The sequence below is a fragment of the Athene noctua genome, chromosome 12, assembly GCF_965140245.1.
Source record: "Athene noctua chromosome 12, bAthNoc1.hap1.1, whole genome shotgun sequence".
NCBI classification, from domain to species: domain Eukaryota; kingdom Metazoa; phylum Chordata; class Aves; order Strigiformes; family Strigidae; genus Athene; species Athene noctua.
In genome coordinates, this window is record NC_134048.1 from 14,647,712 (window position 1) to 14,673,337 (window position 25,626).

Genomic DNA, 25,626 nt, shown 5'->3' on the forward strand with positions numbered 1-25,626 from the left:
CCGCCGCTGATGTCAGCGCGGCCGCCCCGCCCGCCGCCGCCGCAGTGACAGCTCCGCCCGGGCCCAGTCGGGCCCAGCCCAGCCGAGCCGCGCAGCCTGAGCAGGAGCGGGGCGGGCGGGCCGGCCATGGCCGACGACTTCGGCTTCTTTTCCTCGTCCGAGGGGGCCGGCGCCGAGGAGGATCCGGCCGCCGCTTTCCTGGCCCAGCAGGAGAGCGAAATCGCGGGCATCGAGAACGACGAGGGCTTCGGGCCGACCGACGGCGAATCGGCCGCCGCCCCGGCTGGGCAGGCGGCCCCGCCGGAACCGGGTGAGCGCCGCGCTGCGCCGGGCGGGCACGGCCGGGGGGGGCCCGCGGGGTCCGCCTGGCTGCGCGCCCGGCGGGCACGGCAGGAGCTGCTACCCCCGTGGGCGTAAAGGAGGACTGTGCCCCCTTTTCCCCGAGGGCGGGGAGGGGTGTGGGCCTGCGGTTCCCCGTGGGATGCACAGCATCCCCAGTGGGTGATGGGGTCCGTGCTGCACCCCCGGTGGGCAGGCGATGGGGTTCCCCAGGGGACCAGGCCTGCATCCCGGAAAGGGCCCTCTGGGGCCTGTGCTTGGTCCCAAAGGGCTTGATGTTGGGGTTCCCTCTTAAACCTTAGGATGTGGGGTGAAACCTGAGCTGGGACTTGCCAGCTGTGGGGCAATTTCTCCCCCTTGTGCTCAGGCTGGGTTCCAGGGGTTGGGTGGATCCCCATCTTCATGTCTTAGTGCCCTCAGCCAGGGCAATGTGGGAGGCATCCAGGCAGAGCTGAGGAGCGATGACATCCATGTCACTGTCCCCACAGACCGGTGAGCCCTTTGGTGTGCAAAATGGTGTGCATTTCTACTGAGGGCATTGTGGTCCCAGGCCCTGCAGGTAGAAGGTGCTAATCCTGATTTCTGGCCTCCAGTCTGCAGGGCCTCAGGGCTCTGCTCTCCACTTGGACGAAGGGATGCTGTTGACACCAAACTCTTGCTCCTTCCCCTAAGTCAGGCCCACAGGGCTGTGGAGTAGTGGTTTCACCTCTCCACACACAGGGCTGTGGAGGCAGACCTGGGCCCGGAGAGGTGTTGACAGCCGCAGTGATAAATGCAGTCAGACAGGCTGGAACTGGGTGTAGTCAGAGCCACCACCATGGGGGTGAGCACCATGGGGACTGTGCTTGCCTCAGCTATGCTGTGGCTATGTGGCTGCCTCTGCTTGCACCTAGCCAGCTGGTCGGAGCCCTGTGGTCATCACTGAGGAGAGGTCAGGGCCTTGAGTATGCCTCTTTTAAAGCCTCTTCTCTCCTGGCAGTGGAGCTCCCTGCCTGGGGCTGGCCTTGTGACCCTGGTGTGCAGCTCACAGTGTTCTCGGGGGCTGGGGGGCAGATGGGGCTGTACCCCAGCTGTGGGCATCAGAGGTGCCTCATTCCCAGCCCTAACCTTGCAGCTCATCCCAGGGGCATCCCCCCAGTTGGCCTCTCCAGGACCTTGGTGTGCATGCCTGCCCTCCTCTCCTGGTGGAGCACACTGCAGTGTTTCTGTGGGCTCTGACTCTGGCAGGGTTGCCTTCCCTTCGCAGCCCTGCACTGCTGGGCACTCAGCCGACAGCTTCTGGGTCAGCTGTCTGTGTCCATCGGCAGCCTCTGCCTGGTCGCTTGCTGGTTGGGCTTGGTCTGGTTGTCTTTCTACAGTCAGAGCACCTGCCTGTGTCCAGCCTCGTGCCTGAAACAGTTTCCCTAACCTTCAGATAAGATAAAACACCAGTGAAAACATCGTAAAGACATAAATGCCTGGAGAGGCTTGTCTGGGGGAGAGGTGCTGTCTGAGTCCCACCAAGGACAGGAGACCTTGGGGCCTGGCTCACATATGTGGTGCTGTTGTGGATGGGTGTGCTGGGCTGGAAATGGCACAGACAAACTCCCAGAAACTGATTTGCTTCAGTTCCATGAACACCAGCCCCTCTGGGATCACATGCAGCTGCCAAAGTTGTGTTTCTCTTTCTTTTTCTCTAGCTGGTTTCCAGAATGGAGGAGCCACTGTCAATGGAGATGTCTTTCAGGTGAGAGCTCAGCCCCTTGCCCCAACCCAGTGATTCTGAAGGGGATTGGGTGAGTATGGGGCCTCTGCTCCCAGGATTGACTGGTTTGCTATCCAGCCACAAAACAGCTGTAGTGTTCCTGCAAAGGTCTGGGTCTCATGGGGGAGTCCTGGCTGCTCCATTCTCATACCTCATTAAAGAGAAGATTGGTCCTACCTTCCGTGACCTGCCCCAAATCTGTTTGTAGGTGGCTTGGGTCCTAAGAGCAGATGACAAATCCTCCATTTCCCACAGAAGCCCCCTCTCTGCAGCCTGGGTAGCTCCTGGAGGCCTCTGGAGCAGTCAGGTGCATCTCTTGGCAGAGGCCAGAAGCAGGACAGGGCCACCATGGGACACTCACTTTGCTGACCTGGCAGCATTTCCCATTAAACTCATTTCCTCATGGCCAAGGATGTTTCATGGGTGCCATCCACATGGGTCTCAGGTCCTCTGGAAGCCTGAAGCCCAGCTCTGCTGGCTACAAGGAGAAGCTGTGCCAACATCTGACAAGCCCTTCACCCCACTCAGTGCTCAGCCATATGGCATGTGCATTGCCCGTGCCTAGTTTACGGGATGATAATCACATCAGAAACGAGACAGACTTAATTAGATTGGGGATCTTGGAGGAAAGCTGTAATCCCATTGCTGAGCTTGGTGTCGGGCTGGACATGCAGAAGGTGTTAGAGAAGTGCTGAGCCAGCGTGGTGTTGGGCCTGGCAGGAGCCGTACAGGCAGCTCAGCTCAGAGCAGCGAGAGAGGCTCTTGCCTGCGGGCTGGTGCCCCCGCAGAGAGCGGTAGCCCTGCCTCTCGCCTGGGCTCTCCCCGCCTGTTGTGGCCAAGCCTGTAATGACGCTCAGTCCTGGGACTGCCTTGGCCCGAGTCAGGGCTGGTGAAGCCTGGTGCTGGTGGGGAGCATGTCACAAAGCTGGTGGCTGTCCTCTGCCATGGGGCTTCCCAGAGGATGTGAGAGCTGCATTGGCAGCAAGCAGTAAGTCAAGGAGTGGAAGTCTTTCTGGGTGACAGGGCCTAGGGCTGGGAGCTGGGACAGCAGATTGAGCAGCACTTTGGGGACACTGTCACAGATGTCCCTACCTCCTATCCTGGCTTGTCTGAGTGCTGGGAGTGTGGAGTCCTGCCCTGCTTCCAGCCCTTTGAGGTGTCTGGGCTGTGGGAAGAGCTGGTGCTGGTGGTGAGATGCTTATGTCCTGCAGGAGTCCAATGGCCCCACGGATGCCTATGCAGCCATAGCCAAGGCTGACCGGCTGACCCAGGAACCTGAGAGCATCCGCAAGTGGAGGGAGGAGCAGAAGAAGCGTCTGGAGGAGCTGGGTGAGAGCCAAGGCCATGTGTGGCCACGCTTGTGTCACCTTGTGACATAGCAGTCAGGGCTCTTGGGGTCCCTCATGTGGGGGTGACCCTGCTGCGTCCCTGAGAGGTGTCTCTTGTGCCTCACACTGTGTGGGTGCTCCTGCCAAAGTTCTGCTGTCCTTGGGGCAGCAGTGCCTTTCAAACAGTACTCGTGGGGACTGAGGACAGGCCTGGGGGGCTGCAGCTGTCCTGCCTGCCAAGGGGCTGCCCAGCAGACCCAGCGGGTGCCAGTCGGGCTGATGGGGTCTGTCTTGCTCTGGCCTTAGATGCGGCATCGAAGGTGACTGAGCAGGAATGGCGTGAGAAAGCCAAGAAGGACCTGGAGGAGTGGAACCTGCGTCAGAATGAGCAGATGGAGAAGAACCGGGCAAACAACAGGTATGTTGGGGTCAGCACAGCCATGAGGGCTACGATGGGAGCTGCTGTGCAGCCAGATCTGCCTTCCTGGGGTGTCTGGGGGTCTCCAGCCCTGCAGGGACGGAGCTTTGCCAGGCAAGGGGAGAGGTCCCAGGGCTTTGAGCAGCTCCAGTGACTGTGCAGGGCCGCCCTGTCTGGGACCACCCTGGGATCTCAGTGCCTCCGGTCCCCGGCCTGGGCCTCGCAGTGGGGCAGAGTTGAGGCACTGCCTGTGCAGCCCTGCCGTCAGCAGCAGGTTTTCCTGGTGCCGTGTACGCTGTGATGAGTGGGTCACACTCTGCGGAAGAATGCTAACCCCCTCTCTGTTTCTCTCTTTCTAACCCTCTGCCTGCCTGTCCGCTCTTGGCTCTCTCTTTGTCTGTGCCTCGGGGGCTAGGATCGCTGACAAAGCCTTTTACCAGCAGCCGGACGCCGATGTGATTGGCTATGTGTATGTGCCTCTTACAGACCGTATCCTGCCCCGCAGGGTCTGGGGGTTCCTGGCCCCAGCTCTGGCTGCCCAGCCAAGGGAAGGGGGGATGCTGGGAGGTACTGGGCCCTGGCGAGGTTCTGGAGGAAGGATAATGCAGCTGAGTGTCTCCAAATAGTGAAGTCTTAGGAGGCAAGTGGAGCTCCTGGAAATGCCCCTGTAGGGGCTGGTTGAAGAGGCAAAGCTGTGGGGTCTTCTGCCTTTTGGGGGACGGCTCTGGGGGTGGAGAAGTCTTGGGAGCGGGCAGACACTCCAGTGCCCCTGGATGAATGATGTCTTGGGTGAGTGCAGCCAACAGCAGCCTTGAGCAGCATGTGTCTCTGGATCCCAGAGGATGCTGAGCTCATCAGCTGGAACAAGGGAACAGGAAGGGGGACACGAGGGGTTCCCAGAGAGAGGGGAGGGTCTACTTGGAAAGGGTTCTGCCAGTGATAACCCTCAATGTCTCTGCAGGGCCTCGGAGGAAGCATTCCTGAAGGAGTCCAAGGAGGAAAGCCCAGGCTCCGAGTGGGAGAAGGTGGCCCAGCTCTGTGATTTCAACCCCAAGAGCAGCAAGCAGAGCAAGGATGTCTCGCGGATGCGCTCGGTGCTCATCTCCCTCAAACAGACGCCCCTGTCCCGCTAGCTGCCGCCTGGCACAGCCGGGAGCGCGGCGGGGCAAGGCCAGGCCCACCGAGCCGGGCGGCTTCATGGGGTCAGCCCAGGAGGGGCCTCACCCTGCCTGCTCGCTGCTCCCTGGTGCGCGCCTCGGCTGTGCTCGAGTCACTGGTTGTAACTCTCCCCATGGTTTTCCTTTGCTTAAAAGGTGCATCGGTTTCTTTTTACACTTATTTATTACGGTGGCATTTCCCCGGGAAACGACACTGGGTGGCAGAGCTGAGTTAGTGGGGGAGCCTCCGGCCAGGTTGTGCCCAGCGGCCTGGCTGACTGAGAGGGGGAACACCCCACCCCGTGTTCCCCACCTCACCCCTGTGCTGGGAATAAACCTGCCTGTGGCTGTCCTGGCACTGGGCAGCTGCAGGCATGGCAGCCCCGTGTTTGGGCCTGGGTCCTAGCCCCAAGGCAGCGATCTTAGTGGGACCCCGGGCTGCCATATGCCTTTCCCGTGGTGTTTAGAGCAGAGCTAGTGCAGGGCTGGGAGGGTGGAGAACAGCCCTGACTCAGCTCCGCACTGCCAGGAGCATGGCTGCAGTGGGATGCTCTGGGCTAGCAGGGGCTGAGGAATGTCAGTGCAGGCACCCAGGCTGGGCCAGGACTGCCAGCAGTTGCCCTAAGCCTAGCAGAACTCTCCCCAGCCTGGCTGTGCACCCCAAAAAGCTGGTGGGACTCTGAGCAGCAGTTGCAGTGTGTGTGTGTCCCATCCATCCTGTGGGGCTGCTGGTGCCAGGCAGCACAGTGCTGCAGGGTACTGGGAAGGGGACACAGGATGAGTGTGAAGGATGTTTTCTCTGCTTCACCCCAGACCATCAGCAGTTGGGAACGGGGGGTGCCAGCCTTCAGGGGCCCTTGGCTCTGCTCTGCTCCTTCCCCTCCTACTAGGATGGGAGATGGAGGCTGTGTGGTTGCAGGGGTAGGAAGGTCCAGCTGCTGTGGGGCAAGTTGAGCCCCGAGCTCCCTAACCCAGGGGCCCAGAGCAGGATTGGGCAGTGTTCTAGTGCTGGGCTTGTGCTGTCCTTGGAGAACAACCCACACATCTGTCTGCAGCTGCTCTGTGGCTTTTCTCAGTCCTCTGCTGGACACGCCTAAGGCAGCATGGCAAGATGCCTCAGCCCTGCTCCTCACCCCACAAAGCACATGCTTTCCAACCCAAACACTGGCTCTCTCCTCTGCTTGCCAGGGCCAGCACCAGCCCTGGAAACCTACAAAACTCTTGGCTAGCAGGAGAGGGGCAGGCCTGTGCACACCCTGCTGTGGGCAGCCTTGAGCCTGTGCCCAGGGTCTGGCCCGTCGGGGCTTGGGAAGGGCTTGCAGTAGCAGGCTGGGAGGACATGGAGCAGAGCCCACAAAACGGTTGCTTAAGCCTCACTGCAGAGCCCTGTTCAGTCAAAAAGCAAGTATGCAGAGCTCTCCTGCCCTGCAGCTACAGCTCCACAGGTCAGGAGGATCACCTGCCCTGCTGCTGCAGCCCTTGTGGGGTGACCAGACATCCCGGCTCTGGGGCACTGGCTCAGCAGCGGGCTGGGAAGGGAAATGGATGTGTAGGGAGTCACTGGGTGGTGTGTGCTGGGATTGTGCCCCCTTGTCCATAGGGCTGATTGCTCCTACTCTGTCCCCCTGCGCTCCAGCATGCGTAGGCAGCTCTGCTGCGGTGCAGGATGGACACCGATGCAGGATGATACCTCGGGACTCACCTGCCTGCCTCTGCCTTTTGCTGCAGCGCAGCAGGAAGCGCCTCTGGCTGCTTCCCAGGGGTGGTGAGCCCCCCTGCACTCTGTCCCTCCAGCCCCTGCGGGCAGCTGGGCCCCTGGGCCCCCCAGCTGCTGTGCCCCCCCATGTCAGGCAGGGGCAGCCAGCTCCCGGGGAGCTGTGCCCACAGCTGTTCTACATCCCCTCGGCTTTGGTATCTGTGACTGTTCAAATTACCTGTTACAATAAACCGACATCACCAATCCTACAGGGCACTCTTGTCTTTATGCTTCAGCAGCACGTCTGTGTTTAAGAGAGCCCCCGGCCACAAAGCCTCCTGCAGAAAGGACGGGGCTGGAGGGTAACCACATCCTACAGGAAAAAGTAGGAGCGAGGGGAAGGGCCAGGGGGGTTGTGCTAGGCCGGGGCAGAAGCAGTGGCAGCAGGACTGGGGGGCTCTGCTTTGCTCCCTGCGAGCTCCTGCTTGTCCAGACAGGCTGAGCTGCTCCCCAGCCCGCTGCGCCCATCTCCAGGCTGCCAGGGCTGCTGAGGGATGGCGCTTGCAGGTCTGCCCACCAGCTGCCTCTCACACCCCTGCCCCAAGCTGGCCGGGCTGGAAGTGCCAGCGAGGCAGCCAAAAGCAGCTGCTTCTGGGAAAGACGTGCTGAGCAGGCAGCCAGCCAGGGAAGGCAGGCAGAGCCTCAGGCTCCCCGGTGCTGAAGCTCACTCTGCTCAGTGCCAGCGATGGCTCATCCCCTACCCTCACATCTCAGAAGTCAGCTCCGGTGGGCAAGAGCCTTCTCTCTCTCCTTGCCGAGGCCCACCAGCACAATTCACAGGACAGGACAAACCAAGCACTTGTTTGCAGGCAGAAGCACACTTACACCTCACACCCTGTCCTTCGGAGAAGTTTCTAAGGGCAAAGTGGGCTCACAAAGCCACCACATAGCAGGGAGGGCCAGGGCGCAGGCACCAACATGCAGACACACAGAGAGAGAAGCCTGGGAACGCTCCAGGCAGCTCAGCACAAGGCAGTGTTGCCTGTGCCCCTTTCCCCTGCAGAGATATGCTCTGCCTACAGGCAGGTACAAGTTGCTGCAGCCACACAGCAAACAGAGCCTACAGCTCCATCTCCTCCCCGCTCTGTTGCCCTGACATGGGAGGGCAAAGCCTTGTTGCTCATAAAGCACCCCTGGTATGATCCAAACAATCCAATGCCAACAGTGGGACTTGGAGCTGCCCATGACAGCGTCATGACACAGGCAGTGCAGCTCCCTCTGGGACGAGGGCACTTGCTCAGCAGCTAGTTCCAGCTCCCACGAAGCAGTGAGCTGTGCAGGAACTGACTCCCCAGCAAAAGAAGCTGCAGCAGCAGCGTGTCCCAGAGAACGTGGCTAGGGCCTGTTTTGGGAATGCGAGTTCCCAACTTGTTTTCACAGGGAGTTACATCTCTTCCATCCTGCTTGCATCACCAAAGCTTTGAGACAGCCGCGCCTGCTCCCTTTCCTTACTATGCTGTTTACTCTTCTGGCTTCTCAATGCTCTGCAATCCAGTATCAGTCAGAACCTCGCTGCAATTCCCTTTATTACTCACTTGTTGCAACTGGACAGATTACACATTGTCCCCACACAACTCACCCACTGCTTATGAACTCTGTCCTGCCAAGATCAAGCCATAAACAGAGCTGTTCCAACCCGCGCAACTCATTTCTCAAATGTTGGTGCACCACCTGACTAAAGCCACACCTCAGTGAAGACCACAACCCACAACTTTAACAGACTGTGACAGCACCAAGCAGGGACAAGAGGTCTGTCAGGGGTGGAGAGTCTTAGTGAGATGCAACCTCCAGTGTTGCAGGAGGATAAGCACTCAGGAAATCAAAAAATGGCACAGCCCATGTTTCAGGTTAATCACAGAGATGTATTAGCTGCATTTCCAGTGCTCTGGAACACAGACGCTCTCTAACAGTGGCTCCACAGGCATCACAAATGTCTCTCAGAAAAGCCAGAATCCACCCAGCACACCTGCGGCCACAGCTTCCCTCTCTCCTGATCTCACTTTCTAGATTTCACGGCTGTGACCACCATGCCTCCCAGGAGGGCCACGATGGTGAAGCCCTGGGCCAGGATACGTGCCCGCATCATGAGCTGCGAGTGACGGGTGTTGCCCCTCTGGAAGCTGATCAGTCCGTAGGTCAGGACGCCGACAGTGCAGAGGCAGCCTGTAGAGAGACAGGAGGACGGCTCAGGGGAGCAGGGCAGGGGCTGCGAGGACCAGCTCATACCTCCTTCCCGCCTCCCCCCACCCCTGAGCGTTGCTGGGTTGTTAGACAGCACCCCCAAGGAGGAGACGTGCCTCCCCCGGGGGCAGGCCCTTGAGCGGGGGCTCCAGAGGGACCGACCCACGGCTCACGGCCGGCCTCCGCCACCGGCCTCCGCCACCGGCCTCCGCCACCGGCCTCCGCCACCGGCCTCCGCCACCGGCCTCCGCCACCGGCCTCCGCCACCGGCCTCCGCCGCCCTGGCCCTTCTCCCTCCCCCCTTACCGAGGGGCACCAGGGGATTCTCGCGGGTCTTGCGCAGGAACTTGTCCCCGAAGCCCTCCTGGCTGAACACGGGCAGCGGGCTGGACTCCAGCGGCGGGGGAGGCGCGGCCGCCATGGCTGCAGGGAAGGTGACCACCCGCGACCCTCCCCGGCCGCCGTAGCCAGGAGCCGACGCGCGCTCCCGGCTGTCAAGGGACGCACAGCGCTCCCGGAAGGCCGCCACGCCACGCCCCCTCGCCGCGGGGCATGCCGGGAGTTGTAGTCCGAAGCAGGCGCGCCTAGAGAGGGCGCTGCCGGCGCGGGACTACGTTTCCCGTGGTGCCTCGCGGCGCAGCTCAGCCAGCGCTCGGCGGCAGCAGCGTGGGGGCCGCCATGCCGAAGGCGAAGGGGAAGAGCCGCCGGCAGAAGTATTCCTACAACCTCAACCGCAAGCGGCTCTACCGCAGCGCCCGCCGCCGCGCCGCCCCGCGCATCGCCTGGTGAGGGCCGTGGGGGTGGGCACAGAGCGGGGCGCGGGCTGCGGGCAGGGCGGCCACGTGGGGACCTGCCGAACGTCTCGGTGGGCGCCTGGGGGACGCGTGTCTGTGGGGACGGTGAGCACAGCCCGTGATGTTGGTGCCTGTCTCCGCGCAGCTCACATATCCGCCATGCCTGGGACCCGACCAAGTCGGTGGCACAGAATCTGGCCGAGATGGGCCTGGCCGAGGATCCCAACAAGGCCGTCCCCATCCTCAGGAAGAAGCTGCTGGTAAGTGCAACCGTGGGCCGATGAGGAAGGGCAAGGGGGCTCGGCTGGGGCTGCTCCTTTGTGGGGGGTGGAAGGTCAGGCCTCCCCTAGGACATGTAGCCGGGCTTGGGAAAAAGCAGCGTGGAGAGCAGCCTGCCTTGGAGTGCGTGTCTGGATCAGTGTCTATAGGTGGATGGGTTTCTTATCTTTATTATTAAGCTTTTCTTGCCAAGATCCTGGGATGGGAACAGGCTACAGTGTCACAGGGAAATAATGGTCTTTGGAGCAAGCATAAATAACGTTAGTCAGTCTCCTGGGGCTTGCCAGAGGGAGGTGGGGTTGGGAACGCTGCAGCAAGTTGCTTCTGGTCACAAAGAAAGCCTTCTGGTGTACAGCAGTGCTAGTCCAGGCTGCCTGCGTTGGTGGCAATGCTTCCAGGTGAAAGGTGGCCCCACAAAACATCACACTTATGTAAAAAACCAGCAGTGACTTGTTTGCCACTTGTCTCTCTTCACACAGTATTGCTTGGCTGATAGTCTTGCCCATGGGCTAGCCTAATAGCGCAGATAAGGCTCTGTTTAAGTCAGCTGAGATTTCCTGGTCCTAGCAGCAGTTGCATAAGCAGTTTGGAGTTTTGGGAGCAACATATGGAGACACAGATTTCTTTTAAATTATTTTTTTTGAGTTGCCTTCTTTCTCATTTAACACAGGGGATGGAAATGGAAAGCAGTGGACAAGGAAAGAAAATAGTGCGGAAGCCCTACGTGGTGAATGGTCAGTACCACTTCTGTCCTCCCCAAGAAGTGCTTCACCACCTTCAGCCCTGGCGGGTTTCCTGCTGAACTGCAGCACTGCCATTGCATTTGGGGTTCTCCCAAGACCCTGTGGGTTATTTTGTTTCTCATCTCTGTGCTGTGCCAGGAGTAGGGGAAGGGTGTTACTTCTTGTCCAGGCTTGTGGGCTTGTAGGGGAATACCCTGCTGGCAGCTGTGTGTTCCCAGCCAGGCTGGAGCTGAGCCAAGAGCCAGGACAGCAGCTCTGCTGTTTCTGTGTGTCCTCTGTCTCATGAATTTCCTTTACTTTTCTGTGCTGCCTTTTTCACAGTATTTCTACTTGCAGCCCCAAGAGGGCTCTTATCACTCCGAAACGTGCTGGTGTTTGGCACCAGGGGGACAAGAAACTGTGGCTGCAGTACCCAGTGTGTTTTAGTGGTGGGCTGGGCAGCTCTGCACAATCATGCTCTGCAGCCTGGGCAGAAAGGCTCCACTCTTCCTGGTGGGAGCTGGAGTTGCTGCAGTACAGGCCTGGGAGCCTGCAACCTATGCAGCAGGCTGTTGTCCTGTTTGTTTTCCTGCATGATTGTGCTGGGAAGCAGCCTTATGTATGCGAGCAGCTGAGCTGTGCTGCAGGAGCCACCTCCTTTCAACATACTGGCAGGGCTCATCCTGGGAAGAGGCTGGGGAGCTCCTGAGGTGCTGCTTGCTTCCCTGCCCTGCTTCATGGTATCTGTTCTCTGCCTAGAGATGGAATATGAGGCCAGTCTCCCTGAGAAGAAGTCAAACACCCTCTCACGAGACCTCATTGATTACGTGCGGTACATGATACAGAACCACGGGGAGAACTACAAGGTATGTACTAGCTATCCCAGAGTGAGGAGCACCCGGAGCGATTCACTCCTGGATCTTCTGCAGGATGAGTATCGCTAATCCTCTCTGTCCTGGATCCTGTTTTGCAGTCAGCAGGTTGTTAAGGGGAAGCAGCACTTTGAACCTTGGCCGATCCCTGTCTGAGTCAGGCAGCGATCGCAGCCAGCCTGCGTGGGCCTTTGGAGCGTGGCTGGGCTGGTCTGGTGTTTGCTCTTGGGGCCACTCCTCTGGCTTACCCTCTCCTTTGTCACAGGAAATGGCTCGAGATGAGAAGAACTACTACCAGGATACTCCCAAGCAGATAAAAAGAAAGATCAATGTGTACAAGAATTTCTATCCCGAGGAGTACAAGGATTTCATTGCATCACTCAAGCAGGAAAAGATGGATGTGCAGTGACTGCCCTTTTTCCTCAGGTTTGCCTGCAAGTGCAGGCTTGACTTGACCATTTTCTGAAGCAAGCAGGGACTGAGACAGGTGACAGTCACTCACGGGCTCAGTGCCTGCAAGTTGAGCTATGCAAAGCCTCTGGCAATGGAGGAAGGACCTTCATTAGACAGAGACAGTTATAACCAGGCATGGAAAACTCTTGGCTGTGGCTTGTGGCATTGGGACTGAATGTGCCGTGCCACTCCCTTTCTGTGTGGCAGCCCGCACTTCTTTTACCTTCTTAAATAAATAAATTTCAAACCGATGTGAATGTCTTGCTCGTGGGCTCTTGCTTGGCGCAGTCCCGCTCTGGAGAGCCCCCGGTGCCAACCTGTGGGACATGGGCATCAGGCACGTGTCACCCTCTGCAGCAGCAGGGCTGGGGGCCCATGGGTTGTGGATAGCACTGGGGCCTTTGCTGATTTCCCTGTAGGCAGCAGAGGTTGGAGCAGGGCCACATGCTGCTTCCTTCCCCATGAACAACCTTCCTGCCCCCAGCCCGGGAGAGCAGGTTGGGGGCCCCTTCCCTGCCAAGGAGCTGGAGGGCAGCGCAGAGTGATCAGCCTCTTTTATTGACAAAAGGAAGAGACTTTACAAAAGGTTTCGCAGCAGAGACTGGCCGGTGCGTACTCCCTGTCCCTGATGTGCTCCCTGGCCTCCACAATCAGTCTTCCTGCTGCCTGCAGGCAGGGCTTCCTGCGGTCCTGAGCCCGGCTCCTTCCCCTTCTTCCTGGGGCAGCGGAGAGGGAGGGAGACCAGGCCGGGGGGGGGAAATGCCTGCTGGGTGCTGCTCTTAACAAACAGTATCTTCACCCTTTCTCAGGGTGAAGGGGCAGTGCAGAGCTGCGTGATACCTGCCTTCATCTCCCCTAAACAGGGCTTTAAATACTGGGGGAGTTGAGAGCTGCGCTCAGCCCCAGTAAGGGACATCCTGAGCTGGTTATTTCCACTGGCGCACACTGTGCCAGCAGGGCTGTGCCACTAGTAACTCCTCAAGTTTTTCAGGAAGGAGAGCCCATCTCCTGGGATGACCTGTCCGTGCCAGCAGACGAGAGGGTTACCTCGCTTATTCAGCCCCATTCATTTAATATCCTGCAGGGCTGCCATGAAGCTGTGGGGCTCTGCCCTGTGCTGCACGTTCCCGCTCACCAGGAGGTAAGAGCCGTGCTTGTGCCTCCATCCCAAGGGAGATTTTGTTCCTGAAGTGGTGAAGACAGCTGCCCTCTCCCCACAGCAGAGAGCAGAGCCTGCTACTCGTGTTCCCTGAGGGCAGCTGTGCCACAGCTCAACCCCAAACCTCATGGGGTGCAGCAGACACCCCAGGACTGTCAGCCTGCTACCAGGGAGTCTGAGCTTCACCTGCACCCACCCAGCTGCCTCCACTGTCGCACTACAGACCCCAAAGAGGAACTGTGCTGGAGGTAGGGGCCTGTCCACCCCCGGCACGGGCTCAGAGCTGGGAGAGCAGGGTGACCAACAGGCTCTTCACACGTAGGACGCTGGTGGCAGTGCTCAGGCTGGCCCAGGTCGCGCTGGTGGGCAGGAGGAAGAGCTCCCGCTGCTCACTGAGCGTGTGCAGGGCCAGCTCCTCCCGCAGCTCTGCTGCACTCAGGGCATCGCTCTTGTCCTGTAAGGGAGAGAGGCAGCCGCTCAGGAGGGGAGCAGCGCCGGGAGCAGCACTGCCGGCTGGCAGGAGCCTGTCCTGCCTGTGTGGTCCTGGCAGGGATTGTGCACAGGCAGGGCTGCCTCGCTCTTGCATTGGTGTGGCTTTGGCGCAAGCTAATGGGAAGCAGCACCGGGCATGCTCTTGGTCGCCTGCCTGGGGAATGTATTTCCCCTTGGGGATTTTGCACGCTGTTGCCAGGGTGCTCTCCTAAAACTCATTAGCTGTCACACTGGTAGTGGCAGCCAAAGCCTCCTAACAAAGACTGGAGAAGACAGGCCCTGAGAAATCAAATTTTGCAAGAGTTGGCAGATTCTGAGTATTAGGATTTCCCCTCAGGGCCCTGGGGAGGGATAGTTTTGCTGGAAACAGTCCTGGGAGCAGCTGTGGGGTCAAGCGGGCGGACAGACGGACACCCACCTGCTTGTTGGCCAGCACGACCAGGGGCAGCCGAGGCTCCGCGGCCAGCAGCGTGTGCAGCTCCTGGCGCGCCATCAGCAGGCGCGACCTGTCCACCGAGTCCACCACAAACACCAGCACATGGGCCTGGCTCAGGTAGTGGGGCCAGTACGCTCGCAGGTTCTGGCTGCCACCCACTGCGGGAGATGGGTGGCATCAGGCACCGGTGCCGGGGGGGAGCGGGGCTGCCGCCTCCCCGTAGCACCGCAGGGAGACAGTACTCCCATCACCTGCGATGTTCTGCACCCCAGCCCGGTGCCAGGAGGCGGGGGGACCCTCTGGGCCGTGCAGACTCAGCCCCAGGGCACACGGTGGGGCCAGGCCAGCCTTACCCTCCAGCAGGTCCATCTCCAGCCCCTCGACGTAGAGCTGGGCAGAGTTGAAGCTGCGGGTGGGTGCGATGTGCTCCCTGGCCGTCTGGCTGCAGATGTAGTGCAGGACGCTGCTCTTCCCGGCCCCGTCCAGCCCCAGCACCAGCACCTGCCGCCAGTCCAGCTGTGGGGATGCCGCAGGGGGTGGGGTGGGGGGGAAGCCGGTCCCAGGACCCACAGCCCGGTGCTCAGGACCAGCCTGCAGCAAGGGGTCCTTGCCAGCCCCCCCAGCCTCTGCACCCTCATCTCCAGCCCAGTGGGCCCCAGAGGTGGTGCAGACTGGGGACCCCTTCCCAGCAGGATGGGCTGCAGGAGGGTCCCCAAGGGCCATCACCCTGCGGAATATCCTGGAAAACCCAGGCTGACCGGCTCCGGGGGATCCTGGTGTGAGGTTCCAAGGGCACATATGCTGACCCTGTGCCCCCTTCCCCAGCCCCACGTGCTCAGAGGGATCCCACTGGCCACCCAGAGGCCTCCCCAGCCTGGTGATCACCGGGGCGATCCCGACCCCTGCTCCTACCCCAGCCTGACGGTCTTGGGGGTGTGAGGAACCCGGAGGGATCCCGGCCCCGCTGACCCGTCCTCGGTACCGGGGCTCCAGGAGAGATCGCGACCCTGTGTCCCTCCCGTCCCGCGATGGGCCGGGGGTCCCGGCGAGGGTCCGTCCCCTCCTTACCGCGTCGCCGGGGGGAGCTCGGTCCCGCAGCTCCTGCAGCTCCCGCTCCCACCAGTCGCTCCAGCCGATGCCGGTGCCGATGCCGCGGAAGTAGATCTTCCAGGCGATGAAGAGGAGGGAGCCGAAGGCGGCCACGGCGGCCCCCAGGGCCAGCGTCAGGTCCCGGAGGGCGCCGGGGGGAGCCATGCGGCACCGGCAGCGGCACCGGCAGCACGCGGCCGGGACGCAGCTGTGCCTCCCCCCCCCTCCGCCAGCTGTGGCCGCGGGCCGGGCGCCAGCGGTGGCCGCCCCTGACGTCACGGTCACGCTTAAAGGGGCCGCTCCGACCCCAGGGGGGAGGGAGGGAGGGAGCGAGCGAGCGAGCGAGCGAGGGAGGGACGGATGGACGAACGGCCGGATCAATATGAAGAGATGGTGGGGAGAAGGGGGGAGGGAGCCGTCCAGTGTGCTGACACGTGAGCCGCCCCCAGGCCCCACACCCAGCACAACAGGCCCAGCGGTCGCGCCCGCTGCCCACGGGGCACATTTGTCCTCAATCCTCCCCGGTGGCGCAACGCGTCCCTGCCCCGCGCCAGGGCCTGCGGGACCGTCCGTGGAGCCGCCATGCCCGCCCCCCGCGGCCCTCAGGGAGGATGCAGAGGGGACCCCCAGCCCCGCTGCCAGGGCCATGGGTGGGCCGGGCGCGCCTCCAGCGGGCTGACACGTTTTGCCAGCAGAGCCGGTGCAGGGTCGGGCAGGGGTGGGAGCGGGCAGGAGCAGGCGGCGGGTGTGCCGTGCCGCGCCGTGCCGTGCCAGGGCGGGCAGCGAGGTCCGGCCGGGATGGGCAGCGATGGCCACCCCTGCGCCAAGCCCCGCCCCCGGGGACGCCCCCCTCCGGGCGGTCCCGCCCCCTCCTTTCGACCCCGCCCCCCGGTCCGAACTACACCTCCCGGCGTGCCCCGCGCGCCGCCGCCAGCTCTCGCGAGACCCACGCGCCTATAAGGGCCTGTCCCGGGGGCGGCCCCCGCCCCTCCCGGCGGCGGCGGCGGCTCCGCGTCCCGGTACCCCGCGGGCTCCGCCATGGCACTGCGCGGCCCGCCAGCCCCCGGCCCGCCACCCCCCGCCGAGCCTCACTAGGCTCAGTCGAGCCGCGGTGCCGCCGCCATGAACTCGCGGCAGCCGGACGCTCCCGGTAAGGCCCCCCCGTACCCCCCCCCGCGCTCCCCACCGGCCCGGGTAGGCCGCGGCGGCGCTGAGCGCTGCCCTCTCTGTTCGCAGCGCTGGAGCAGGGCGGCGGGGCCCGCCCGGGCAAGATGTCGCTGCCCGTCGGCGTGCCGCGGCGGGCCTTCAGCTACGACGACGCCCTGGAGGACACGGCGCCCATGACGCCGCCGCCCGCCGACCTGTGCGCCAACGTCCTCTGGAAGCAGCCGGTCATCCCCGAGCGAAAGTACCAGGAGCTCTCGAAGGTACGGGCCGGCCGGTTGCCGCGGTGGCCCGGGACCGGCCCCTGTGTCCCCCGCAGCCCTCCTGCCTGGCCGGTGCACCGCACCGGGCGAGCTGCCCCCCCACGGGCTCCGCAGCAGAGACCTGCTGGGCCCTCGGGGGGGGGCTGGGTACAAGAGACCGGCTTTGCTGCCAGGCCCAGTTGTGAGAACACTGAGGTATGGCTGAGATAGGTGTGTTATGTGAGCTTCTTTATGGGTGAAGAAGCTTCAAGCTGTAACCAGGTGTAATTAAACCAGAGCAAAAGAGTAGATTTAGGTTGGATGTAAATTCTTTATGGTGAGGGTGGTGAGGCACCGAAAGAGGTTGCCCAGAAGGTTGTGAATCTCCCCTCCCTGGAAGTGTTCAAACTTTGGTGGGATGATGCTTTGAGCAGCCTCATTGAGTGAAAGTTGTGCTTGCAGCAGGGGGGCTGTCCTAGATGATCTTTGAAGGTCCCATCTGGCCCAAACTTTATGAAATTACTATGGAGATGCCTTTGAGTGAAGGATCAACTCTTTTAAGTTTAGAGGCTGTTTTCTAAAGTTTGAAGTGAAGTTAAATGATGTTGAATAGAAGCAGATAACTCTGCATGCTTTTAAGTTTAACCTTTACTTTTTGCCTTATTTTGTTTTAAAATCTTTCTTGTGGAAGAAAACCTAAAGTTGTGGCTTGGTGCAAAAAGCAAACTGTCATGTCAGGAAACAGTAACTCCTGTGTTAGGAGGAGGAAGTCAGTTTCACAGGATTTCTTGTTTTCTAGCATTCATTGTCTGGTTCTTTGTTGCTAGGGTCTCATAATCAGTGGTAGAGCTGTGACCACTAGATACACTGAGCAGGAAACTGATACCAGGAATGAGGGGAAAAACAAGATCTAAACACCAGCCTGTCATCTGTGAGACTGCTGTTCTGTAAATAGCTTGTGTTTGAGCTGTCTATGGAAGGGTGCTCTTGCCCAGTTGATCTTGAAGTCTGATTTGCAGTTATGAGAACGGAAGTAGGTATGTTCTGGTTTCTATCCTGTTGACCTTTTTATACTTAGGCTAACAACTCGCTGGTTCTGAGCTTGGTAGGTTTTCAAATGTTTGATGCAAGTTGCTTGTCCATGGCTAAGAATTACAAAGTTCAAGCTCTAAATGTTCCTGTGCTGTAGTGAGAAAAGTGTGCAGGTTTCTCTCATGGGATGTAGGATAGCTGCTAGAGCAGCTTGGCCTTGTCTCATTTGAGTAGTTAAAGATGTGTCCTGGCAAGGTGCTGAGCTACTTTCTCATCTTAAACTGTCCCCTGCTTCTTCCCTACAGCTTGAGGAAGGGGATGCTAATATGAATGCACCTGTCATAACTCCTTCATCGTCCACTGAAAGTGTGAACAAGATACCTGTGGTGAAGGCCAAGGCCACTCATATCATCATGAACTCTCTAATTACAAGTAAGAATGCTCACCTCTGATGTGGTGACGGCATAATTGTGCTCTATAGTTTGGTAACACCTCAAGGTAACTACCAGGGTTACTGGAGAACCTGTGGGTTTAGACTCTGCTCTTGAGCCGTATGAGTTTCTTTGGAGGATGCTTCTAGAAGGAAGCAAGGAACTAGGGAATAGGCCACAATTACTGCCTCTGTTTCCAGGTGCTGGAGGGGGGTGATGGGGAGGCGTGCAGGGCACATTATCTGCTGATAGGACACGGCAGTCCGTGCCGCCTTGTTGCTGTAGTGCAGAGGCGGTGGCTGCTGCTGCTCTGTTTGCTTATTAACTTTCTATTTCTGAATGACAGGTAGAGCTCTAAAATTAACCAGAGTGGTGTGGAGAGCTGGCATACTGTGCTAATGGAGCACTTGCTGGCATTTATGTTAGTTAATAGCAGCAGCAGCTGTCTCAACAGTAACACTTAAAAAAAACAAACCTCCTAAAGCATGATCCTTTAAAATCAAATTGGGTCAGTTATGTGTGCAGAGAAGACATGCCCATTTGCAATGAGGAATTATTCATGTGTTAATCTGTCCCTGCTGCCTCTTAGTAGCTGGGATATGAGCTTCATCTTTTCCTCCAAGCTGTGCTTGTAAAGGCTTCTGGATTTTTCAGACCAGCATTTTGGAATAGCTATACATTTGCACTTATTTCAGTCTTGGCTCAAAAATAACTCAAATAACCAACATATCAGAAAATAACATCCAGGAGTATAGACTTCTGGACAGCAGCTCCTGTTTTAGTCTAATGATAAAATACTAATCTAGTTAAAACCATGATAGCCTAAAAATCTTCTTGTGTTATCAGAAGTCAGCAGCCCCTCTCAGGAAGAACATTCAGTCACAGGTTAGAAATTAACAAAGGTCCTTAGGTTTCTTTATATATACAGTGCATTATCCCTGCAAATAACATTAATATGGGAAGTGTTATCTGTTTTAAAGGCTTTTCCAATAATCTTTCTGCGCTCTAATTCCTTTTGACTTTTTTCTTAGTGTAGTGGGGGGGAAGTGCTTATATTTTTCAGAATGGAAGTTGATATCAGTGTATTAGATGCTCTATAGATTCTCTGTTTGGCTGAAATATCTTCTTTTACCTCATCTAGAATCACTGGGAGTGTCTACCACCTCTTCTGCAAGGCTGTGACTGTCAGATTACATAGCGGGGGTGGTGAAAGACTTGATTTTTCTGTTGGCCAAAAAACCCTGCCTTCAATCTAGAGGGTCACTTAATGTCCAGTTTATTGGGGTCTCCTAGATTTAGAAAGTTATAATTAGGAGTGATGCAGCTTCTTGAGTGAGATGGGTTTAATTACAGATGTTGCATTTGTAATAAATCTGGTGATTTGAGACAAATCACTGTTGATCTGACTCAGCCCTATGACTCAGGATAGTTTTCAATTCACATAGTTTTCAGTTCTCCTTAGCTTCATCTTGCTGCCTGTGTCAACTCATCACGACACGTAGGTATGAATGATGAAAAAAGGGTCTTATATTCAGCTGCTTCAATTGCCTTTGTTTGCTAGAACTGCTTGTGGTGGCATTTCTGTGTGAATATGTGCTCTTGTCCATTCCAGAGCAGACTCAGGAGAGCATTCAGCGCTTTGAGCAGCAGGCAGGGCTGAGAGACGCTGGCTACACTCCCCACAAAGGCCTCACTACTGAGGAGACCAAGTATCACCGGGTAGCTGAGGCAGTCCACGTAAGGCTTGTTTTGCATTGAATTTCTCTGTTGTGCTAGCTTAACACCTATCTGGTGATGTAACTTTTGGCGCATGTCGCTAGAACTCTGCTTAAACTGCTTCCTCTGAAGGCTTTTAGCTCATTGTGTAAAAAAGGTTACATACTTTAAAATAGAAGTTAACACTAGCCTTTATAGTTTTGAAACAAACTTTTTTCTGAAATCTATCTCATTTCACAGTCATGTCAGACTGTCAGTGTCTTTCCAAGGGGGGATATCCCTACACTGAATCTAGTTTCTTGCTATACCTTTGGTGCCCTGTGACTGTGTAATTGTCTCAAGAGACTGTGTAGACTGTGCATTTCTGATGTGGAAGTTAGCAGATGAAATTGGGCTTGCCTCTTACTGGAAATAAAGACAAAAGTCTTGAATCAACATGCTTCTGATGAGCTCTATTGCCCACAGTAATCTTGCAGTTGGAGTTTAATAGTGAACTCTCCAAGTGTACTCCCACAAGGTCAAAGTTTGGTGTGTGTTGGTGAATTGCATTAGTGTGGCTTGGATAGCCACAGGAAACATTCTGAGAAGGTGCCTTTGTCAGTGTTTGAACTATAACTGCCCTTCAAGTGACTTCTTCAAAGTTCAGTTTGTACTGTCTGACTTGTAATAACCTGGTTCACATACACCCAGTTCCTGTTTATTTTATGACCAGGCATACTTTTCAAATGTGGTTTATCTTGGTGTTCTAGAGCAGTGTTTTCATCCTGCTGTATGTGAATTACTTCTCAGGGTCTAGCACTCCTTGTACCTTCTGTACGAGGTCTGGTCTCACCTTCATTAGAGAACTTGTGGGACCGAAAGCTTTCTTGCTCTGAAAAGTGCTGCAGACAAATGGCTGCCGTGACACTTGGGCTCGTTACCAGGTAGCTGAGCTGCTGTGGAAGCTATCTCTGCTACATCTGCAACCTCACTATGAATACTGGTATTAAGCATTACTGGTGGGTAGTGATGCTGAATTGCAGAGTAAGCTGTAGGTGTTATTTTGCTTTCTCTAGCCTGGAGGATGTGCCTTGAGCATAGCAGACTTCCAAAATGCTCATATCTGATGTGGAAAGAAGCTTAAGGGGTGTATGCAAGTATTGTAATACTGGGTTTAACTTTAGGTGAAGTGACATTTAAACCTTTTACCGCCTGTGATATAAACAATTGTCCAGTTTTGACAATAAAGTGGGATGTTTATTCCTTATGTCTTGTATTTAAGCTCTGTTTCTTCTGTGTTTCTCTTGCCTCTCCTAACAGAAGCTAAAAATGCAGAGTGGAGAGATGACAAAAGATGACAGACAGACTACTTCTGCTCAGTCCACTCCAAGCAGCACTCCCCATTCTTCTCCTAAGCATAAAAACAGGTACTCTGTTCTGGCAGACCACTTCCTCCTTCGGTCTCCTACAGGTTGCTGATGTGGGAACTGCTACAAATAACCTTCTTTCTCAGTGAGGGACTGGCTGTGGGGTGAAATTCAGAGCTTGCTGTGCATCTGTATTGGATAGGTTCAAATGTTGAAAGCCTGTGGAACTTATACATATCTTCATCCTGGGTGGTAACAAACCTATTAAGATAGTTTAAATTGCCCCTGATAATTACATGTAAAGTTCCTGACACAGTGAGGCCACTTGAAGTATGTATTCTTGTGTTTTATACATCTCAGTGATTTTTTTTTTTCCCTAGGGGTTGGTTTAGTCAGGGATCCTCTAGTTCTCTCACTGGCCCAGACTTTGCCATGGAAGCTGGTGGAGACAAATTGCCATCAGAAAGATGGAGCTTTTTTGGACCCAAAGCCATCCAGAAATCCACCACTGATCCAGGTATGTCCTCTAAAATCTGCTGTGCAAGAGCTAAGGGAGAACTGTCATGCAACAAACTTTCTAGCTATTTCTGGAGCTTACCTTGTTACTTTCTAGGATCACCCTGTGAATGTGTGCTATTCATATAATTTCTTTGCCTAAATATAAAGCAGTTAGATAAAACCTGTGCCAAGAATCTGAAAGTAGGAATAACTTGCACTGAGCTGCAGTGGAAGGGCAGGGTGTGGAGGTGACAGCTTTTTACTTTTTCTGCTCTCTGGTGGAACAAGAACTGGAGGTGCCAGCCACTGATGTGGAATAGGCTTTAGATAACATGAATCTGCTGGGTCTTGTGTAGGTTTTCTGCAGTGTTGGGCATCAGTGACACTGCTCACTCCTGGCAGCAGTGGAAAAAGGACTTGGCTAGTTTTCTTAGCTCTTACATGCTGTGATTTATTTTTTTTTTTTTATCTTCATCAGGAGGATTTACCATCCAATCCTATAAAGGTGCCCAGAAGCCATCCCCAATGGAGCTGATGCGTGCTCAGGCTACTAGGATGCCAGAGGATCCAGTCACCTTCAAGCCCCCCAAAATGGACATTCCAATTGCAGAAGGGAGGAAACAATCTCCACGTTCCCATAATATCAAGCCTCGGGATCTGAACGTGCTCACTCCCACTGGGTTCTAGGAAGAATGCTTCTGGTGTCTTTAGTGGGCTACAGGGTGTCTAGGCTCTGCTTCCCTGTCCCACTGTGCTGCAGTAAAGTAGGAAAGTCTCCCTTCAGCTCTGCATCTCAGAAAAAGTTATGACTGTCCTCCTAGAGCCAGTCTTGGAAAAACTCCTGCACTAGTACTAAACAAATGTAAACCATCCCGTCTGCTGTATTGCACCAGTTGGGTCTTCTAGGCTGCACTAGATGTGCTTCCCAGTACTCTACACCACAGTCAAACCTTGAATCGTTCCCTGGGACAGGACTGTGTGTGGCGTACAAGCAGGCTGGCTTGTCTACCTGTAGTCTGATTGTTGTCCTGCTCAGTGCTGCAGTACCTGCAGGAGGACTGGGGTTCTGTCTGGTATATGAAGAACACCAGAAGAAAATGATGAAAACAAGCAAGCACTGAAAACTGCAACATTAACTGCCAGAAGGAAGCTGCTCTGGGAATGTGGTGGGTCAGTTTTAAATGTGTCACTCCCTTACTATCCAGTGTGACCTTATTGTTTAACACCTAGTTCTTGGAATTTTTTTAAAGGAAAAGTGGACCAGTGACCATTGAGGCACTTTCTAGAAAGGCAGGGAGTAGAATCTAATAGGGCTTGGCAGTAACAAGCAAGAATTGCTTCTCTGCCAACTCTTCCTGTTTCTCCAAAAATGTGGAAATGACCAGAGCTGGTGTGGCTTGAATGAAGTAATCCTCTCCTTACTGCAAAACAACACTGTCCTGCTCTCTCCTAGGCAACAGACTTACAGATGTTCTGGCACTCTGGGTGCTGTTTTATTTTTTTTTTTCCCCCTAACATTTTGTATGAATTCTGTAGAAGTGTATTAGACACCAGCAGCACTTCTCAAATAGGGTGTTTTGTTTCCTCAGCATTAAATAAATGCATTTTTCAGGGCTGGGAGAGGACTGAGGGCAGATCAAGCTTAAACATCCCTTCTGGCTATGATACAGCTGTATGTAATTTTTGGCCTAGTCAGAACCTGTTACTGGGAACAGTTAACATTTGCTTTCGTGAGAAGTGGAAGGAACTCCTGGCTACCATCTAATCCCTTAAACGTTATAGGCAGCATTGCTCTGTAATCATTTGTCCTGTGGCAAACAGCTGTCCTCTCGATCCCATGGTTGTTGCAGAGCTCCTTCAGCCAGCAGCAGGCTTTCTGTAGCTGCCAGGTGGCGGCAGCAGCCTTGCGTCTGGTACTGGGAGCTTCTCCGTTGCCAGGACATTATACAGAGGTTACTTAACAACTGGTAACCGTTGAGCTCTGGGGTTTCTGCTGCCTTAAACCAAACATTCCTCCCGGAGGCTGAGGCAGGGTTGGCTCTCTCAGCTAGCTGCTGTCCCCTCTGAAGAAGCACGTTTTGTGGCTCTGCTTCCTCTCGAGCTTTGACAACACTGCCAGTGATGTGTTGTGTTGAAAGTGTCCCACCCAGCTAAGCAGTTTTCAGTGTCACCACTCATTTGCACCTTGGCAATCAGTGACTCATTTGATACTAATTTATTTGTTGTCTGTATCCATGTCTCTAATGTGTATGATTTTTTGTTTGTTTGTTACAAGAAAATAAAATCCTGTGAATGGAAGTACTTGGTGTGTGTTGGTGCTGACAAAGCATCTGTGGAAGAAATATGGGGCTGTGCAGTTAATAAGGCTCTGGCAGCACTTGTGCTAGGGTGGAATGTTTGCTCTGTAAAACTCTCTTTTGACAGGGAAACTAGGTTTAAAGCCAGACGCAGATGAAACATGAAATCTTTGTTTTCTTAAGCTGTTCAAATGGTGATTCTTCATGTTCCTGAGACTTGCAGCTTGTGTGCTGTTTGCACCTGTATGGTGGAGGTGGGCCCAAGTGTGGGAGCTGGGCTGGTATTTACCTGGAGGTGCCCAGCTCCCAGGGGTGTGGCCACCTCTGCTTTGCCACCTTCTAAATTCTGGTCTGAGTGCTGCTGTAGCATTTGTAGCTGCCCAGGTATTGCCGATGGAGCACATGGTTCTCCAGGGCTGGGGATGTCTGAACTGAACACTGGGTTTCCTTGCTCCTAGACTGTTAGCAGAACTAAAAGTGATGAAATAGATCCTGAAGCACCCAGGTACTCTGGTACAGGCTGCTGCTGCATGTCTGGGTTACACAGACTAATCTCATAGTTCAGTTTGGAAAGACTGGGATTAGAGTGTGGCCTCTTGGTGTGATATACTTGCTCTACTTTCTGTATTTTACTACAGCATCATTCTTGGGGATGTGACCAACAGATTAGAAAATAACATCCATAACTATGGACCTCTTGCTGGAATGTGGCTTCTTTTCTCATCTAATTATAGAAGTCTAATCCACTTAAAAGGACCTAACTGGAAAATATATGTGAATGAGCATGCCATGTAGGGAGAGCCGCTTTCTAGGGCAGAGAGTATTGGGAGGTTACTGTTGGGAATACTTCTGGCTACTACTCACAAAACCAGACCTTCACTTTTCCCTGGATGGCTTAGCCCTGGATTAGAGGGGCAGTGGTTTGTTCTCCCTCTGGCAGTTGGGAAGAGGCTTCCTCAAGAACAAGGAGCAAACCTGTGAGCCCCAGGTCAAACCCTTCCAAACAGTTCTGGGCAAACTGAAGCCAGTCTTCTGGATGAGGCCTTGCTGTGTGGTGAGCACCAACATCAGGACTACTCCATTCCTGACCCTGACTGTGCTGCCTGGTGCTGTGAGGCTCTGTTTCCTCATTAGGACCCTGCCAAGGCTCGACTACCCCAGGGGCAGATAAAGGGGTGGGGGGGCAGCTACAGGAATCTTTCTCCCACTGCAAACCTGTGTTTCTTCTGAACGGTGTGAAGAGACCTGTAGAAACGTCTGACTGCCGCCTGACCTCAGCTGTGATTTGAGTTGATGGCAGTATATTTGAATTGAATATTCATCATGCATGCTTGCCTGCAGTGCAGACATTTTCCTGCATCCGGAAGAGGCGCAGCAGCCTTTTCAGCTAATGCTGCTCTCCAGTCCTCCCTCTTGACATGCTAATCACCTCAGGCAGTCATGTAGATGTATTTGATTGGGAACAGAAATGTTCCTCTCCTGAGGACTGAGCAGCATTGCTCAGGGATCGCTGCACTGCGAGTGCCCTCACTGCAGCTGACACCTGCTTTTTTTTCTCAAATATTATTACCTTTTCCTAAATATTGAAAAAGTGATTTGGCATTTTGCTTGCTGTGCAAACTACTGTCAGTTTATGGCTGTGTTAGTCTAATGCTATCCCCAGATACAGCTGACAATGCTC

General features: G+C 55.7%; 5 protein-coding genes across 17 annotated transcripts; 3 read left to right on the plus strand and 2 right to left on the minus strand.

Moving 5' to 3' along the window:
* Nucleotides 1–3: 3 nt before the first annotated feature.
* On the plus strand, nt 4–6,951 carry CLTB (clathrin light chain B). 12 transcript variants are annotated; one of them, XM_074916563.1, is made up of 7 exons: nt 7–310; nt 578–592; nt 2,019–2,065; nt 3,295–3,412; nt 3,718–3,829; nt 4,245–4,298; nt 4,791–6,951. In XM_074916563.1, the coding sequence occupies exons 1-7, from the start codon at nt 127–129 to the stop codon at nt 4,960–4,962; spliced, it is 702 nt and encodes a 233-aa protein (XP_074772664.1). In that variant the 5' UTR covers nt 7–126; the 3' UTR covers nt 4,963–6,951. The 12 variants fall into 12 exon arrangements, with proteins under 12 accessions (XP_074772662.1, XP_074772668.1, XP_074772666.1 ...); XM_074916561.1 differs by lacking the exon at nt 578–592 and having other exon boundaries at nt 4–331; nt 2,040–2,065; nt 4,767–6,951; XM_074916567.1 differs by lacking the exon at nt 4,245–4,298 and having other exon boundaries at nt 4–310.
* Nucleotides 6,952–8,583: 1,632 nt separating this feature from the next.
* HIGD2A (HIG1 hypoxia inducible domain family member 2A) lies at nt 8,584–9,430 on the minus strand. The gene is made up of 2 exons (XM_074916080.1): nt 9,230–9,430; nt 8,584–8,905 (listed from the first exon to the last, which is right to left on the minus strand). Exons 1-2 carry the CDS (start codon nt 9,342–9,344, stop codon nt 8,739–8,741), a joined length of 282 nt encoding a protein of 93 aa, XP_074772181.1. The 5' UTR covers nt 9,345–9,430; the 3' UTR covers nt 8,584–8,738.
* A 146-nt stretch (nt 9,431–9,576) lies between these two features.
* On the plus strand, nt 9,577–12,294 carry NOP16 (NOP16 nucleolar protein). Its single transcript, XM_074916006.1, has 5 exons — nt 9,577–9,708; nt 9,863–9,977; nt 10,667–10,730; nt 11,478–11,584; nt 11,856–12,294. Exons 1-5 carry the CDS (start codon nt 9,602–9,604, stop codon nt 11,997–11,999), a joined length of 537 nt encoding a protein of 178 aa, XP_074772107.1. The 5' UTR covers nt 9,577–9,601; the 3' UTR covers nt 12,000–12,294.
* Nucleotides 12,295–12,634: 340 nt separating this feature from the next.
* On the minus strand, nt 12,635–15,402 carry ARL10 (ARF like GTPase 10). 2 transcript variants are annotated; one of them, XM_074916094.1, is made up of 4 exons: nt 15,199–15,402; nt 14,484–14,646; nt 14,113–14,288; nt 12,635–13,656 (listed from the first exon to the last, which is right to left on the minus strand). In XM_074916094.1, the coding sequence occupies exons 1-4, from the start codon at nt 15,382–15,384 to the stop codon at nt 13,480–13,482; spliced, it is 702 nt and encodes a 233-aa protein (XP_074772195.1). In that variant the 5' UTR covers nt 15,385–15,402; the 3' UTR covers nt 12,635–13,479. The 2 variants fall into 2 exon arrangements, with proteins under 2 accessions (XP_074772195.1, XP_074772194.1); XM_074916093.1 differs by lacking the exon at nt 15,199–15,402 and having other exon boundaries at nt 14,484–14,936.
* A 792-nt stretch (nt 15,403–16,194) lies between these two features.
* KIAA1191 (KIAA1191 ortholog) lies at nt 16,195–23,946 on the plus strand. Its single transcript, XM_074916253.1, has 7 exons — nt 16,195–16,369; nt 16,456–16,646; nt 17,963–18,089; nt 19,701–19,825; nt 21,104–21,210; nt 21,531–21,667; nt 22,127–23,946. The coding sequence occupies exons 1-7, from the start codon at nt 16,342–16,344 to the stop codon at nt 22,333–22,335; spliced, it is 924 nt and encodes a 307-aa protein (XP_074772354.1). The 5' UTR covers nt 16,195–16,341; the 3' UTR covers nt 22,336–23,946.
* Nucleotides 23,947–25,626: the final 1,680 nt, after the last annotated feature.